The sequence below is a fragment of the Chiloscyllium punctatum genome, chromosome 49, assembly GCF_047496795.1.
Source record: "Chiloscyllium punctatum isolate Juve2018m chromosome 49, sChiPun1.3, whole genome shotgun sequence".
NCBI lineage: Eukaryota > Metazoa > Chordata > Chondrichthyes > Orectolobiformes > Hemiscylliidae > Chiloscyllium > Chiloscyllium punctatum.
Window position 1 is genome coordinate 45,674,409 of NC_092787.1, and position 16,946 is coordinate 45,691,354.

Consider the following 16,946-nt stretch of genomic DNA (forward strand, 5'->3'; position numbering starts at 1 on the left):
TAGTATCAACACTGACCGATATATCTTGCCTGCTTTAAAAAAAAGGACAAGTTGCTAAGTATCTGAAAAAAGAGATCGATGACATATTATAAATAATTCCATGATTATTGAATGGTTCTGAATAATTACAAACTGAAGGTTAAGCAATGTGTGATGGAAAAAAAACAAAGAACTGCAGATAGTGGAAATCAGAAACAATTCAGAAATAGCTGGAAAAACTTGGCAGCATCTGTGGAGAGAGAATTAACATTTTAGATCCAGTGACCCTTCCTCAAAGCTCTGTTGTTGTTATGCATAAATCTCCACAGTTACACTGAATTGGAAAAGACCCTGCTGGATTCTGGAGCACTGATTGTCTGTGAATGTGAATGATTTATCTATTTATGGGTGTGAAATACACGCATGCATTCGATATAGTAAACTATGACTCAGTATGCTTAGTGAGTTGCTTTTCTAAAAAATTTTTTTGCCTGAAATTGACTGGTTTCCATTTAGATATGAATTTAGGAATTTATACTTTTCTCCATTTTTTTTTCTCTCTGCTTGGGTCTGTGTTCAATCTGATTTGCAATTTCTGAGCTCAGTTGAAACCTTTTTGGAAGGTAGTATCAAGACTGGAAACTTACAGGATCCCCCTGTCTCTCAGCAGGGACATGCTTGAATTCCTTGCAGATTGAAATGCTTGACTGGCTTGCTCTAATCTTGCTATTGTGATTGCTACAAATTACAGTGACAATTGTTTAACTTCACGACCATTATGAACAGAATCTGATTATGCTCAAGCAAATATTTGAAATCCTCTACAGGATACAGTGGTGAAGTCCAGCAGATGTCCTTGGTTTGGAAGGATTACAAAGTGGAAGGCAATGAAAATAATAACCAGTATAAAATTTAGAGTCCTTCTTTCTTACTCACAAGTCAGATTCTTTAATATAAAAAAAATTTTCATAGCAAGTTTTTCAAATTTGTTTTACATTACAGTGCAGTGCCTGTTTGGATAATAACAGGCTATTATTATTTGTTTCCAACAAAATCAGTGATCTGAAAACAGCATTGATCGATTGTTTTCTAATGCTTGCTTTGTGACCAGAACATTGGTGGCAGCTTTCCGATTAATGATCATTTTCCCTCCTTCAATCCACGCAGCTATCTGATTTGTTTTCCCAAGTGGCTGCTTCAGTTACTCGTATGTTCTGATGGTGCAATACATGACCGAACCTGACCTCTCTAATATAGGCTGTTAACAGTTGAGAGAAAACACTCGATAAGACAAAGAATTATGAGCAACTTTCAAAATGATTCTCAAAGTTTTAAAACCTTTTTCCGCTTATATTAGAAATTCTTTTTCATGAGCATCAGAGGTTGAGAGGTGACGTTGTAGGAGTTTCTAAATCATGAGGGATTTTAGGTAGGGTTGATGGTCTTTTCTCTGGGATGGGGATTTTAAGGCTGGGGGCACACTTTTAAGGTGAGGGTAGAGAGATTTAAAGAAGACATGATGTGGCAAATGTTTTACACAGAGGGTGTTTTGTGTGTGGAATGAGCTTCCTGAGGAAGTGGTGAATGTGAGCACAATTTCAGTGCTTCAGAGACATTTGGAGAAGTGCATAAATAGGCAAGGTTTCAAGGGATATAGGCCGGGAGCAGGAACTGGTGAGACTGAAGGGTTTGTTTTCATGCTGTATGACTCTACTGAGGATACTGGGATTGTATTCGTTGGAGTTTAGAAGATTAAGGGGAGATCTAATAGAGACGTACAAAATAATACATGGCTTTGAAAAGGTGGATGCTAGAAAATTGTTTCTGTTAGGCGAGGAGACTAGGACCCGTGGACACAGCCTTAGAATTAGAGGGGGTCATTTCAGAACGGAAATGCGGAGACATTTCTTCAGCCAGAGAGTGGTGGGCCTGTGGAATTCATTGCCACGGAGTGCAGTGGAAGCCGGGACGCTAAATGTCTTCAAGGCCGAGATTGATAGGTTCTTGTTGTCTAGAGGAATTAAGGGCTACGGGGAGAACGCTGGCAAGTGGAGCTGAAATGCGCATCAGCCATGATTGAATGGCGGAGTGGACTCGATGGGCCGAATGGCCTTACTTCCACTCCTATGTCTTATGGTCTTATGGTCTTATGGTCTATACGGTGACCTGATTTTGAACTTTTTAAATTGTCACAACTTCTAAATGTATCTGCATGCGAAAGGGTGGGGTGAAGAGCAGGGGGATCCTGTGAAAGTATGGGAGGCCTTTCTGCTTTAGTGGAAGCACATCTCTCATAAATCCGTCGCAGCTCCCAAAGTTTCAGCTTGCTCCTGCACTTTGTGAGGCCTTATTGTAAATATCACTGAGCCCAGTTAGTGCGCAGGAGCTGAATCAGTCTCAGTGGTGGGTGTTACATCTTATGCTTTTCTCTGTTACTCTGGGTTTTTTATGCCCACGTGCCCTTGTGTGCCCAGGGTCGCTCCCTAATTGTTATCTGCCAAAAGATGGAAAGCTCCCCAATGTCAAACCAGTGCATGTAACTAGGTTAGATTTACGAAAATGCTAATTAAATATTGAGCTTCAGGAAAATATTCAACCTCGTGAAGTTGTTTAAAAAAAATCAACTTTAATGTTAATAATTGGAATGGTCTTTCATTTGTCTTATTCATTGTACAGTTAGATGGGTATTAGTATATCTGGTTGTTTGTCAATCTTATATAATGTTGTGTATTTAATGGAAATTTCCTGCATGCTCCCGCAATTTGCATGTTTTTCCTCGGTAGAAAAGTAAAGGAGAAATAAGAGTTCAAAAGCCGCAATTTGGAGGCCAATCACTAATTGGAATGATACAGAAAAGGTTAGCATGGCATTACACAAGGATGACATCCAAATTTGTGAAGTGTTCCATGCTTTTAAAAAAAAAGGTCTGAACTATTTTGTGGAATACAAATGAGCACTTGAAGATCCTTAAGAACCTCTATTGTATATAAGCTCCTGACCAGATACCAGTTCAGTCACCCTAGCCCTACCTCAGTGAGTTCACTGTGATCTTCAGTGTTTTTGGTAAGGAAAGATATTTTAGCCCAATGAACCCAAATTAATAGAAGTAATTGAGAATAAGTGTAATCTTCACTACACTTATACGGTTGCCTAACTGGTACTTTCTACATGTCCTCCAGATTTAAAGTCTGTCTGTATCAAGGTACGCCATTGTTTGTCATGTTGGATCTGACTTCAGGTCCACACAATTCAGCAATATATCTTTAGTACTGACCTGTACAGAATGACCAGCTAACTTTGCATGTCTACTTGAAATGGGCTCTCACTTCTGCAATTTAGCAGCAAACTCTATTTGCTGTTTGAAATGTGTGCATTCCAATAACCACAGCACCGACTTGTATTTCTAATGATGGTGGCAACCTTCTATTTCATAAGACAGAGATCAATTACCAGTGACGAAATTGGAATGATACAGGGGAGATTAGCATGGTCCTGCGCAAGGATGATATGCAAATTTATGACGTGATCCATATTTTAAAGCAAACTTATTGTATGAATTGCTTCTTCAGTGGTGGTTAACGTAAGCAGTGCCTGAAGTGGATATATGTTGATGCAGAGACGACAGTGAGCTGTTTCTTTCCGGTTCCTCTTCTCAGCCAGCTGAGCTTTTGGTTTCTGTTTGCCTCCTCGACTGTCCTTCCCAACAGTCAGCCTTCAGAAGTCTTGGTCTTTAGCGATTCTTTCCCAGTTGTTAGTATTTGTCCACCACCTTCATACCCCACCTTCAGGTGTCCTTCTGACCGAAATGTGGCTCCAAGGAGTACAGATACTGATGTTATATATGTGCCTTTATGTAGTATGTTTAACAAAGTAAAGACCCAGGACTGTTCACAGAAACATAATCGTTGAATCCACCGTATAGTTCAAACCAGACAAACTTAGCAACAAGAGAGATCGATGCAGTACTGTGCAATAGATTTTCAATTTGCAATGTACTTTTAAAACCAGAAAACTGAAGTAACTGTTATTCATACAATTTGTGTTTTCTCTTCTAAGTTCTGCCTTTAAAGTGAGCAAAGCACTTGACTTTGCATTAACATTATTTTTTCATTTTAGTGGTGAACTATCGCTGTAATATGAATGTTGCAATTATTCCCAAAGATTTTCATCTGAAATTTAGTCTTTGTAGGATGACAGTAAATATATTCTTTTTTTTAATAGATATTTTTATTAGAAATTTAACATTTTTACAAATTTACAAAAATAAACAAGACTCTCAAGTACAAACATTGATATACAATTAAATCTTAAATAAATAATAACCAAAATTTAACAAAAGAAAAATACTGAGAAAGGAAAAAAAACTCAACTAACTACTAATGTAACCTACAACGAACCAGAATGTATAATTAAGTCTCTTACATTATTCAAATAAGAGAAAGAAGAAAAAAAAACAACGGATAACACAGAAATTGGGTAGTGAGATACATGCTTGGAATGATTTAACATCAAATGTAACAAAACCCGTATTCGTGCGGGATTCCTCTCCCAAGGGGCCCCGGATCAGCCAGGTTCGTAATCTCAATTAAATAAAAGCCCTTGTTATGATAGCCGAAATATCAGTATTTATATAATTCAAGAAGGGCTGCCGTATTTTATGAAATAATTTGGTCTTTTGTGCACCATATTTGTAAGGAAGTCAAGGGGAATACGTTCCATAATTAATCTGTGCCAATTTGAAAGTCCAGGGGGCCCCTCAGCCACCCAATTTACCAAAATATTTTTCCTTGCACAGAAAGAGAGAATAGAAAATAATCTCTTCTCGTGCATATCCAGGGAGGGTAAGTTCGAAAAGCCCAAAAGGAGAGATACAGGGTCCACTTTAATTTCCATTCCTAAAATTTCTGTCAGGGTACTTGCTACTTTAGTCCAGTATCTACGGATCTTATGACAGGTCCATAGGCAATGTACAAGAATGCCCACCACTATTTTATATTTGGGACACATTGGAGATGCTCCTGCCTTAAATTTTGCCAATCGATCCGGTGCTATATGGGCCCAATGAAGTATCTTCAGCTGGGTAGCCTGAGTTCTGTTGCAGACGGTGATTCTTCTGGCGTTTTCCCAAATCTCATTCCACGTTTCTATAGAGATTTCTAGTCCCAAATCCAGATCCCATGTTTTAAGCAGATTGTCCATATCTCCCGATACTTCTTCATGTAGTAAATGATAAATAGTACTGACGGAAGATACCCCCATTGGTCGTAGCACTCTACATTCTCTATCTGATTTATAAAGTCTATCTAATAACGTAGTCTTCTTCTGTATGTAATCTTGAATTTGGAAGTATCGAAAGATGTCTCCATTAGGTAATCCGAATTTCTGACGCAGCTGTTCAAAAGACATCAGGACCCCTTCTTTAAACAGATCCCCTAAACATGAGGTACCCCATGATCTCCAGAGTTTAAAAGTGGCATCTGTAAACCCCGGTTGAAATCCCCATGCTCCCACTATCAGAGCATAGGGGGATGTTTTATGTGAGTTGCCCTCATTTTGCTGCATTATATTCCAAGCTTTAATTCTGTTTAGTATTACAGGGTTTTTACAGTGATCGGTAATGATTTTCCTCTTGTCTGAAAATAAAAGGTTAATAAGTCGGCCTTTTACTTGAGAAGCCTCGATATCCAGCCAGATTGATTGTGGGTCAGACAAAACCCAAACAGCTATGTAAATTAATAGGGAACTTAACTGATATTTCCTAAAATCTGGGAAGTCCAATCCTCCCCTTGCCTGTGAAAGCTGTAGCTTCTTCAGCTTAATGAGGGGCTGACTATGATTACAGATAAAGGAACCCAACGAGCCATATAATTTACGTAGTGCTAGCCTCGGCAGCATCACAGAAGCATTCTCATAGGGTATAGGAGATGGGGCAGGACATTCATTTTAATTAGTGCTATTCTACCCAGCTAGGAAATTGGAAGGTCTCCCCATTGCTGGGGGTCCTGCCTTATCCTTTCCAGTAAGTGCACAAAGTTAGCCTTGTATAACTGACCAAATACTGGGGTAATAAAAATGCCTAAATATAAGAAACCCTCCAGGGACCACCGAAAGGGAAAGTGGGATCCGTCCACTAAGTGGGGTATCATAGCAAGGCCACCCTCTGATTTTGAGAAATTAATTTTATAGCCTGAGAATGCGCTAAATGTATTAATAACTTGGATTAAGCGAGGTATGGACATCAGAGGATTACTGAGGAATAGAAGAACATCATCTGCATAGAGGGTAATTTTATATTTACCTGTACCAATCCTCAGGGCCGTTATATTAGGATCAGCCCGTATAGATTCTGCTCGTGGTTCAATTATTAGCGTAAGTAGCAATGGCGAGAGAGGACATCCCTGACGGCAGACCCTATCCACACTGAAGCTATCCGAAGCTAATCCATTGGTCACCACAACTGCTTTGGGATCACTATACAGTGTTGAGACCCATTTGGTAAACACCTTTCCAATGCCAAACCTTTCCAAATAAAACAAATATGACCATTCAACCCTATCAAATGCCTTTTCCGCGTCTAATGAGACTACTACTCCTGGTATCTTTCCCTGGTGGCAGGCTTGAATCATATTCAAAACCCTTCTAATATTATTGGATGATCTACGGCCCTTAATAAACCCCGTCTGATCCTCCTTTATAATATGTGGCAATACCCTTTCTAGTCTCAATGCTGATGTTTTAGAAAGGATTTTAAAATCTACATTTAGCAAGGATATTGGTCTGTATGACGCGCAATCTTCTGGATCCTTTCCTTTTTTAAGGATAAGAGAGATATTTGCCTCTTTCAACGAAGGCGGGAGGCAGCCCTGACCGTATGCGTAGTTATACATGTCCATAAATGGACCAGCCAATATTCCTGTAAATTCTTTACAGAATTCAGCTTGAAAACTATCTGGGCCAGGTGCCTTACCGCTCTGAAGTTGCCTGATTGCGTCAAGTATTTCTTGGACTGTTAGGGGAGCATTTAAGACCGATACCTGTTCCGGAGTTAGGTCCGGAAAGGTCAAATTTTTAAAAAATGATTGCATTCTCCTAGTCCTGTCTTCACAATCCTGCGATTTACATAAATCAGAATAAAATTTTCTAAAGATTGCGTTGATCCTTTTATGATCATGAGTCAAAATACCCGTAGTTTCCTTGATAGACGTGATAGTTTGAGGAGCCTTTTTTTTCTTTGCAAGAAATGCTAAGTATCTACCCGGTTTGTCACCAAATTCATATAACCTTTGTTTTGCAAATAATATTTCCCTCTTAGCCGTTTGGGTAAGCGTAGTGTTTAGAGCTGTCCTAAGGGCCGTAATCCTTTGCAATTTGATAATAGGAGGTCTATCAAATTATGCTGTTTCAGCTGCTTTTAAGCGAGCTTCAAGCAGACGCTGTTGTTCTCCCTTTAATTTTTTCTGGGTCGCTGAGTAGGAGATGATCAAACCTTGCGCGTAAGCTTTGATGGTCTCCCACATCATTGATGGGTTGCTAGCCGTACCAAAATTAATTTCTAAAACAGTTTTAAATTCTTGAGAGAAGTTCTTTACAAATTTACTATCTTTCATCAGGAAGGGGTCCATATGCCAATGCCGAGGGGATGTCCCATTGTTCCTCGCATTGATTTCCATATATACAGCAGTATGATCAGAAATCGCTATGCTACCTATTTTACAGGATGATATGGAATTTTAAAAAATTGGGGGGCAAAAAACATATCAATTCAGGTATGACATTTATGTGGATTGGAGTAAAAAGAAAAATCTCTGCCCTGTGGATGAAGACATCTCCATACATCTACTAATCCTAATTCTTTGTTCAGATCCACCAATTGTCTAGATCTGGGAGATACTCCTGCAGTGCTCTTGGGAATCCTATCTACTTCTGGATCCATAATACAATTAAAGTCTCCCCCTATAATTGTATGATGGGGACGAAGAGCCATCAATTTTGAGAAGGCTTCCGTTATAAATTTAAAGTGGTGTGCCGGGCGGCAGTACAAATTTAAAATCCCATATTCCTCTCCATTTATAAGGGCTTTAATCAGAATATATCGTCCAGATTCGTCTTTTATCTGATTTAGGATTTTGAAAGGGAAATTCTTCCGAATAAGAATAACAACTCCCCTACTTTTTGAGCTAAAAGAAGAAAAAAAGGCCTGATCAAATCCACCCTGTCATAATTTCAAGTGTTCTTTATCCAACAGGTGTGTCTCCTGCAGGAGAGCTATATCAACTCTTTCTTTCTTGAAACTTGATAATATTTTCTTCCTTTTGACTGGCGAATTACTCCCCTTGACATTCCAGGTGCACCACTTAACCGACTGATCAACCATAATCGTCCGGGCAAATCCGAGACTCCTCGGGAGGGAAAACCCTATCCAGAACATCCCTAGCATAGAGCATATAAAATTCACAAAAATAAAGGCTCTCTAATACACTCTCAACAGTATAATAAAAAAAACTATTTCTAAATAATAAAAAAACGTATTTAAATGGAGATTTTCCCCCTTGTTCCCAGGGGGTACCACTTCCTTTCCAAAGATCCATCGTATCCTCTCCTAACCAGTGCCCCACCCTTGACCCAGGCGCTCCTCAGTAGGATGAGGAGAATTCAAGTATACTACAGAGTTAGAGTTAACAGTGAGCATCCTACCCCCACCCATCCACACCAACACCTGGATATATTTGGTAATGTTAATACCATGTATAAACATATATAACTATAAAATTACAACCTCAGCAAGTAATAATTAAATATAATAATACAAAATAACAAGGAAAAAAAACCCTGCTCCTAGAGACAGAGGTAAAATAGAATAAGGTAACCACCTCCCCCCCACCAACATTAACTAGACTCCCCGGCCTATATATATAGAATAATAATAAAAAACAAGGTGGGGGGGGAGAAAACCGTTAAGTAGAGAACAAATAAATAAATCCCTCTCCTCACCCACCCCCCCCCCCCCCGCCCCGCCCAAGGTAATATTAAACAGTAAGGTTAAAAAAAAAGAAAAGGGGGGGGGGGGGTGTAGACCGGAGTGGGGGGAAGGCAAACCAACATCCATTATCTCTTACAATTTATCTAAGAGAGTCCAAAAATTCCTTAGCCTTTTCTGGCGATCCGAAGTTATACACAGATCCTTCATGGTTAAAGCGTAGCATTGATGGGTAGCATAAGGAGTACTGAATATTTAAGTCCCTTAAACACTTCTTCGCCTCATCGAATGCCTTCCTCTTTCAGACCAGAGCTGGGGAAAAGTCCTGGAATAACATGATCTTGGATCCTTTATAGATCATGGCTTGGGAATCTTTTCCAAGATTTCTAGAGGCTTCTAGGAGTATCTGCCTCTCCTTATAGCTCTGCAGTCGGAACAGGACTGGGCGGGGACGCTGGTTCGAGCCAGGCCTGCGTATTGCGACCCAGTAGGCCCATTCCACCCTTACCTAGCCTGATCCAGCCTCCAGATTTAACAGCTGTGGAAGCCACTGTTCAAGAAACGCTGTAAGCTGGCCTTCCTCTTCCCGTTCGGGAAGGCCCAGCAAACTAATATTTTTTTGACGACCTCGATTATCAAGGTCGTCAGTGTGGTACTGTAAGGTCCGGACTCGCTGTTCGAGAGTCCAGACCCGATCCATAGCCGATTGTGCTGTAGTTTCGGAGGTCGCGGCCTTTAGCTCCGCCCCTCCGACTCGACACTCTATTTCCTTGATGTCTTGGTCGTGCTTTTGCAGCGCGGCCGAGAGTGAGTCCCGTCAGCTTCGGGATTCTTCAATAAAAGTGTCGATCTTTGCATCTAGTTTGGAGATGATTTCCACAAGGCTCACCACTGTAGGTAAATCCCCCCGGGGCGGCTGCGGACGCCTCTGCTACAGCTGGGGAGGGTGGGGGAGGAGTTCCTGCTTGCTGAGAGCTGCGGGCTCCCTTCCCTTTAGTTATTTTTACTGAAGATTAGATTGTTTAAATTTAATACTAAGCAACTAATTAAATTAAACAGCTATTTTAAATGATTTGGTGAGTGTGGTGGGGGACCCACTTTGCCCAAGTCTTGGGAGGAGCACTGTAGACTCAGACTTGCTGGGTCGCCGGCATCTTGGATCCCCTGTAAATATATTCTTGACCATAGGAGCAGGCAGGTGGAACCAGTTTAGTTTGGGATTATGTTCGGCAAGGGCTGGCTGGATCAAAGGGTCTGTTTCTGTTCTGTATGACTCTGATTGTATGACCTGAATTAAAAGTTCAAACAAGGTTCTTTGTGTTTGAAGGCAGTAGTGTTGGATTATTTTTTCCCATCCAAATTGCTCGCAAATTGTATTTAAATTAGATAAGGTAGTTATGAGAGTGAATAATAATGGTCAGTGTACTTGCAACCTGGAATAAGGTAGTTTAAAGCGTAACATCTGAATCCTCAGTGAGCTTGCTTCCTGGTGTATGCGCCAGATATTGTGAGATAATTAGTGCTCTGCCTAACTTTATTAGTTAGTTGCAGAGTTTGAGTCATGGAAGGGAACAGCACGTAGGATTTCATTCAGATCTTCATGTTGATTGAAAAAAAGCAAATTGAAAGCGTTATGTAATTAGTCCCATTCACCTGCTAGTTTCTCATACTCTTTTAGTCCTCAGGTATTTCCATCCACTTCTACTTTGAAAAAAGTTAAATCTGCTTTCACTATGTTTTCAACTAGTGCATTTGAAATAATGTACTGTGTATTCTTTACACCTCATGCGACCCCAGTTCTCTTGACAATTATCTTTACTCTCTTCTGTAATTACAGTCCTTTTCCCCCAGGTGACATTAAAAGACTCTCCCAGGACCATCTGTTTCTGCACCCCCTTATAAATTATACCGCGTAGTTTATATTGCCTCATATTTCCAATCAAGCTTAAATTGTTTCTCATTTCTCTGCATTAAATTTCAAAGGCCAATTTTCCCAGAATCTGTCCTTCTGAAATTTGTTACTAACCTCCTCACTGTTCACTGAGTTAGTTCTTCTCAGTATCCAGGCTCAGTGGTAATGGGCAAGTGTCCAACAGTGAGCCAGGTTAGCACAGTGACAGTCATCCTCCTTCCATGTGGAACTAACCGACTCTAACAACCCTGCAGCAATATTTTAAAAAAAGATCAATTTTTATTACCTCCAGGCCGAAAGATTAAACGTTTGATGTGATATGTATCAGATGAGAACTTCCTTACCTGCACTTGAGATAGGATTACTGCAGTAGAAGTAAAGTTGAAATGTAGGCCAAATATGGCATCTAAGACTTTATATTTAGCTGCCCCAAGTCCAGCCATAACAGCCACTAATCAGAGACCTTTTCACAGAACGAGAGATTTTGAAGTTGGAATGATAGGAAGATGGTTTGAAAAGGTTTACCCTTATCTCTGCTTTTTGTCTTGGTTTCTTAGGATCCTTTACTGCTGGATGGCAGAGTAATTCTTCAACAGGTTAAAGCTGGAACAGTTGTAGCAAAACAAGGTGACCAGGTAAGAAGACTGCATTTGCTTAAGTTCTTCAAGCATGAACCTTCCAGCAGTGTATACAAAAGATTTGATTTGATTGTAAGTGCTGCAAAGTGTGCAGGTGCTGTGAAGAGGAACCTGATGTCATTGGATAGCAACAGAAGTGGATATGGATCACCGCTCTTTCGTCAGCAATGGTAAGAGAGAGCTGCAGCTTAGGGACAAGAGATGTAGCAGCAGCCACAGCCCCCAGTCAAGGCCATCCCTCTCCTGAACGGGTCCTTGCCCAGCTAGAGAGGGCTGGAAGCTCAGTTTGCACCCGGGTCAGTGTGAAGCAATGCTTGCGCTGATGCTTCCTGTGGCCAGCAGATGTCATGGGCTGTATTTGCCCATATGCAGGGTATGTTTTGGGTAATTGCTGTTATTGGCAAATTTGGACGTAACTAACTTGACTCCTAGGCAACAAAAAGTGCTGAACAGGTCATAATTATTGCCCGTCGCTGTATTATGATCCTGTTAGGCGAGGTGAACTGATGCTGTGCTTCGTTCCCCTCCTCCACTGACCACGACAGAAGTTTGAATTTAGAAAGGAAAGTGATGTTGCCAATTTTTTATATATAATAGACTGTGTATATCACTTAGTCTTCAAAGCAAATTCCTTCAGTAATAAATAGCGAACTGATTTATTGCAAACAAACCTTCCTCAAGCAAAGATACAAAGCTAATTAACAAACATTTTAAACTATGCTGATGCAAACACCTAAACTTTGTAAACATGCACACACAACCTCCACAATAGAAGAAAAATATCAATCCTCTGTTGTGTTATCTTGAAAGTATATTGAGCAAGTAACAGTTCAATTCAGGAAAAAAGAATTCACAGATTATCCAAATGTTTAGTCTATGCTGAAATCACTTTCCACTTATAACTCACAGGATTCATTTTGTTTTGGAGATGGTGTAAATCTTACATTATCTTTTAGGAACACGTCACTTGTGATGAGCCCTTCCAGTAGGTTTTCAGCTTGCACGTTTAATGAGAGGGTTGTCAAAGAGAGAGAGAGCAAAAGTAGTTGCTTCAGGCAAGCTATCCCCTCACTGTTCAAATTCAAAATCTTTATTGCAGCCACAAACTGGGTCATGTGACCTCAGTGTTGCAGACTCAGAAACTTCAAGGTATCAACATGTTCAGTCAATTACCTTCTGTACTAATATTTCACGGAATGCATCTTCAGAACATTTAGTAATGGTGGAACTTCTTGAAACCACTGCAGGCCTTGAATGAATCTGAATGGTGCATGTTGAGTCTATAATTCTGCTGCTTATGTCTGAACTCTCACCAAATCCCAAATCATGGCTTCAAGTTATTGGAACAATGCCTCCCGTTTTAAAGTTCTTATTGTGGCCTTTACCCCCATGTGGCTTTGCCTTTCCCTAATGCTGTAATCCAATCCAGCCTCCGTCCCTGAGCTATTTTCACACATCTCATTCTGGCTTCCTGAACACCCTTAAACTTAATCACTCCACTATTGACTTCACCATACCCAGCTGCCTGAGCACCATAATGCTCTGAAATTCTGTTTTCTCCTCTCTGTCTTTAAGTTGTTATTTAAAACCTGTCTCAACTTTTATTTGTGTGGCTTGGTGTTACGTATAATAGTGTCTCTGTATTTCAATTGTGTTGAAGGTGCTTTACAAATACAAATTGATGCTTTTCTCCTAAACTATGAAAGTTATTGAGAAATTTTTCATAATATACACCTCCAAATAAGGCACAATGGTAAGTGGAAAACTCAACAAAAGTCCTGATTTTTGAAACTTAATATAAGAAACAAATAGGAATAGATGACACAGTCCCTTGAAACTGTTCTGTTAAATACAAACGTGGCTGATCTTTGGCCTCATCTCCATTTTGGCTCATTTCCCATATCCTTTGATTCTCTCAGAAATCCTAGATCTGTTTCACCTCAGTAATGTGCACCTTCCACAATGGAGCATCCATAACTTAGTGAAACAGAGAATTGCAAAGATTCATATAGTCTTAGTAAAGGAATTTCTCCTCATCTCAACCTTGAATGGTCATTCTCTTATTCTGCGATTGTGCTCCTGTGTTCTAGATTTTATAGCCAAAGGAAACCATCTCTCTGTTTACCCTGTCACAGATCCCTTCAGAATCTTGCACATTTCATTGCGATCACTTCAGGTTCTTGTAAACTCTTCTTAGCTTAGAACAACACTCTCTTACCCTTGGACTCAATGTAATGAGTCATTGCTGCACTGCCAGTAATGTATAGCTTTCCTTAAATACAGAGTCCAAAATTGCACAGTGTACTTTCAAGTGGGTTCTCATCAAAACAGTAGCAAAACTTAATTATATTAATGCTCCTTTGTGGTGGAGGAACCTTTATTTGAGACATTCAAGAGGGCAAAAGATGATTACTTGAATCAAAACGACATGAAGGGTTAGGAGAGAAGAAAAGGCCAGAGGCCAGCACTGTTTCATGTCGCTCATTCAGAGGGGTGGTGCAAACACAATGAACATAAGAACCACGTCTGGCCCTTCGAGCCTGCTCTGCCATTCAATAACATCATGGCTGATCTTTTTGTTGACTCAGATTCACTTACATGTGCTCTCCCCATATCCCTTAAATCGTTTATTGTTCAAAAAATATCTACCTTAGCTTTAAAAACGTTTACTGAAGTAGCATCAACTACTTCCTTGGGCAAGGAATTCCCTAGATTAATAACCCTCTGGGTGAGAAAGTTCCTTCTCCATTCAGCCCTAAATCTGCTCCCTCTAATCTTGAGGCTATGCCATCTTGCCCTAGCTTTTCCTGCCAGTGGAAACATCTTCTGTACTTGTATCTTATCGATTTCCTTCATAATTTTACATGTTTCTATAAGATTCCCCCCCCCCCCCCATTCTTCTGAATTCCAATGAATATAATCCCATCTACTCAGTCTGTCCTCGTAAGCCAACCCCTTCAACTCCAGAATCAACCTTGTGAACCTCCCCTGCACCGCCCTCTAGTGCCAGAACATCCTTACTGAAGTAAGGAGACAAAAAGTGCACACAGTTCTCCAGATGTGGCCTCGCCAGCACCGTATACAGCTGCAACATAACCTCTCTGTTTTTAAACTCAATCCCTTTAGCAATGCAAAACAAAATTCCATTTGCCTTCTTAATTACTTGTTGTACCAGCAGACCAACCTTCTGTGATTCATGCACAGTGATATCCAGGTCCCTCTGACCAACAGCATGCTGCAATGTTTTATCATTTAAATAATAACCCTTTTTACTGTTACTCCTACCAAAACGGATGACTTCACATTTATTAACATTGTATACCATCTGCCAGAACTTTGCTCACTCACTCAAAGTATCAGTGGACCGAATGCACAATAACAATTCTGTGATTCTTTGGTGCGCTGCATGAGTGGGCAGGTAAGATCCTCATAGATGCCCAAAGAGGACAGCTGTCATCTAAATTCGATGGTGTGTGACTGGAACATTAATTACACTGCAATCAATCATCATTGTTCAAAATGTCTTTCATGAACCGAAGGAGGTGTATGAACTGGGATGCAGTTTGCTTTGTGTCTTGCTTGACAGAAATTCGTGGAGCCTTTTCAATACACCTGGTTTTAAAAATTCAGAGGTCACTGGCATTAATGAAATTGTGTGGCTTCTGTTAAAAAGCTCTTTATTGCAGTAATATAACGTCACCCATGAAGTGGGCAGCTTATTTGGAATTCTAGTTGGAATGATGGTGATAATTATTCAAGAGAGATGTGCCTATGTGTTTCTCTGATAAAGTTGTTAAGTGTTACTTTATTTTTAATGTTTTGGTTGTCATGTTGAGGAATAGAGTGCCTTATTAGAATTTCCCATGTCGATCTTTCAATAGTCTCTGTGAATGAGATTGTCTCATCGTTTGGCAGTGGAAGGATAGTCAGTATGAAGGTCATGCCATTAAGAACCAGTATTATATTGTCCTGCTAAATGTACAATTGTAATACTATTTTCATTGTCCGTTGGAAGATATTATAATCTGGAAACAAAGCTCATTGAAGGATGAGGGGCTTGAGGCTGTTGATAAATAGTTTTTTTTGAAGTGATCCAGGGAAACTCATTGCTTCTTGCTGTCCATTCTTTCCTCTTCATCCTTTCCTGCTCACTCCACCCACTTCATATCTCTGACTCCCATTTCATCCTTCCTCCTTCACTCCTTGATCTCTCCTCCCAGATCTGCCTCCATTTGTCTCCCATCATTGATCCCATACTCTTTGTCTGAGTCTTTCTCTACCCTTCTCTTTGAACTCCTTCTTCCCCTTTATATCCCTCCCTCCCTTCCCCTTCCCCTTCCCCCTCCCCCTCAACCAACCCCATTTATTTAATCACATTTTCTATTTTTCTATTTCAGGTTTTCTATTTATCAAATAGCATTCAAGAAATCTCCGCATTTTATCTTTTATCCTCTTCAGCTGTTTTAATTTTTCCCAGGAATATGATCTTCTTTGCATGACCCTTGATGTGAGGCTTTCCCGTGTTTAGGTCCTAATCTCTGGAATTCTAACCTTAAAACTTCACGTCTCTTAGTCTTTTGGAGACCTGTCCTGTAACTTCATGTCTCTTAGTCTTTTGGAGACCTGTCCTGTATCTGTTTCTATCTGAATGCATTCCTGTGAAGCACCTTGGAATGTTTTACAACATTGAACATGCTATGTTATTATAACTAGCCTATATCGACTATAATGCAATTCTGGCCCCATTTTAGTTTGAATGGAGAGGCAATTGCGTGAGATTGCATGTGCATGGAATGATCACGTTATATGAGAACTGAGTATATTTTATCCACATTCGGTGAGAAGGTGGGATTTCATTCAATTTATTCTAACTATACATGTCCTTGAGGATGTATATTTTGTATTGTTAAACACAACACAATTAAACAGGTAACTCATTCTCCTCTACCTGTCAAAGTAATGGCTTAACTATAAGTGTAGCAATACTGGGACACAGTTAAGCACTAGTCAAGTGGTATTGACATAGGCAAGTGACCACTGAACTATTTTGGAATTTATAACTTTACTAACTAAAGTGTTCTCTCAAGCCATTGGACTTCTACTCTGCAGCATGGTCTCATCTCACATCTTGAGTTTCAGAAAGATGACGGTGATTTCTAACCTGTTTTCTATACAGTTTGCCTTGAAGGGCGGCCAAACGAGAGCCTTGAAACCTAGGCTGCCAACCTATGGAGAGACCTAAATCTCACTGAAAATCCTCTTGGTTCTATCCCCTTCTTTTCAATTTGGCAAATTGTGAAACTGTTGGAAGCACTGACTGCAAGTTGAGTTAAAACACTGGGCAAGCAATAATCCTCATGGTCTCTACTGCCATTTTTCAGAAAAGCCAGATTATATCTATCTAACTGCAAGTTCAGAAATTCATCTCTTGCTGCATTTA

The 16,946-nt window shown here is 40.0% G+C and overlaps 1 protein-coding gene, 1 non-coding gene and 1 pseudogene across 10 annotated transcripts in view; all 3 read left to right on the top strand.

Moving 5' to 3' along the window:
* Positions 1-16,946, top strand: part of pnpla7b (patatin-like phospholipase domain containing 7b) — a 340,731-nt gene that overhangs the window by 104,623 nt on the left and 219,162 nt on the right. For all 9 annotated transcript variants that reach the window (XM_072566409.1, XM_072566407.1, XM_072566410.1 and 6 more), the window contains one exon: positions 11,426-11,503. In XM_072566409.1, coding sequence (XP_072422510.1) covers positions 11,426-11,503 — 78 coding nt within the window. The remainder of the gene's footprint in view (positions 1-11,425; positions 11,504-16,946) is intronic.
* LOC140469703 (U6 spliceosomal RNA) lies at positions 2,792-2,893 on the top strand. The gene has a single exon (XR_011956211.1). It is a non-coding gene; the product is annotated as a U6 spliceosomal RNA (small nuclear RNA).
* Positions 3,418-3,516, top strand: LOC140469702 (U6 spliceosomal RNA; annotated as a pseudogene).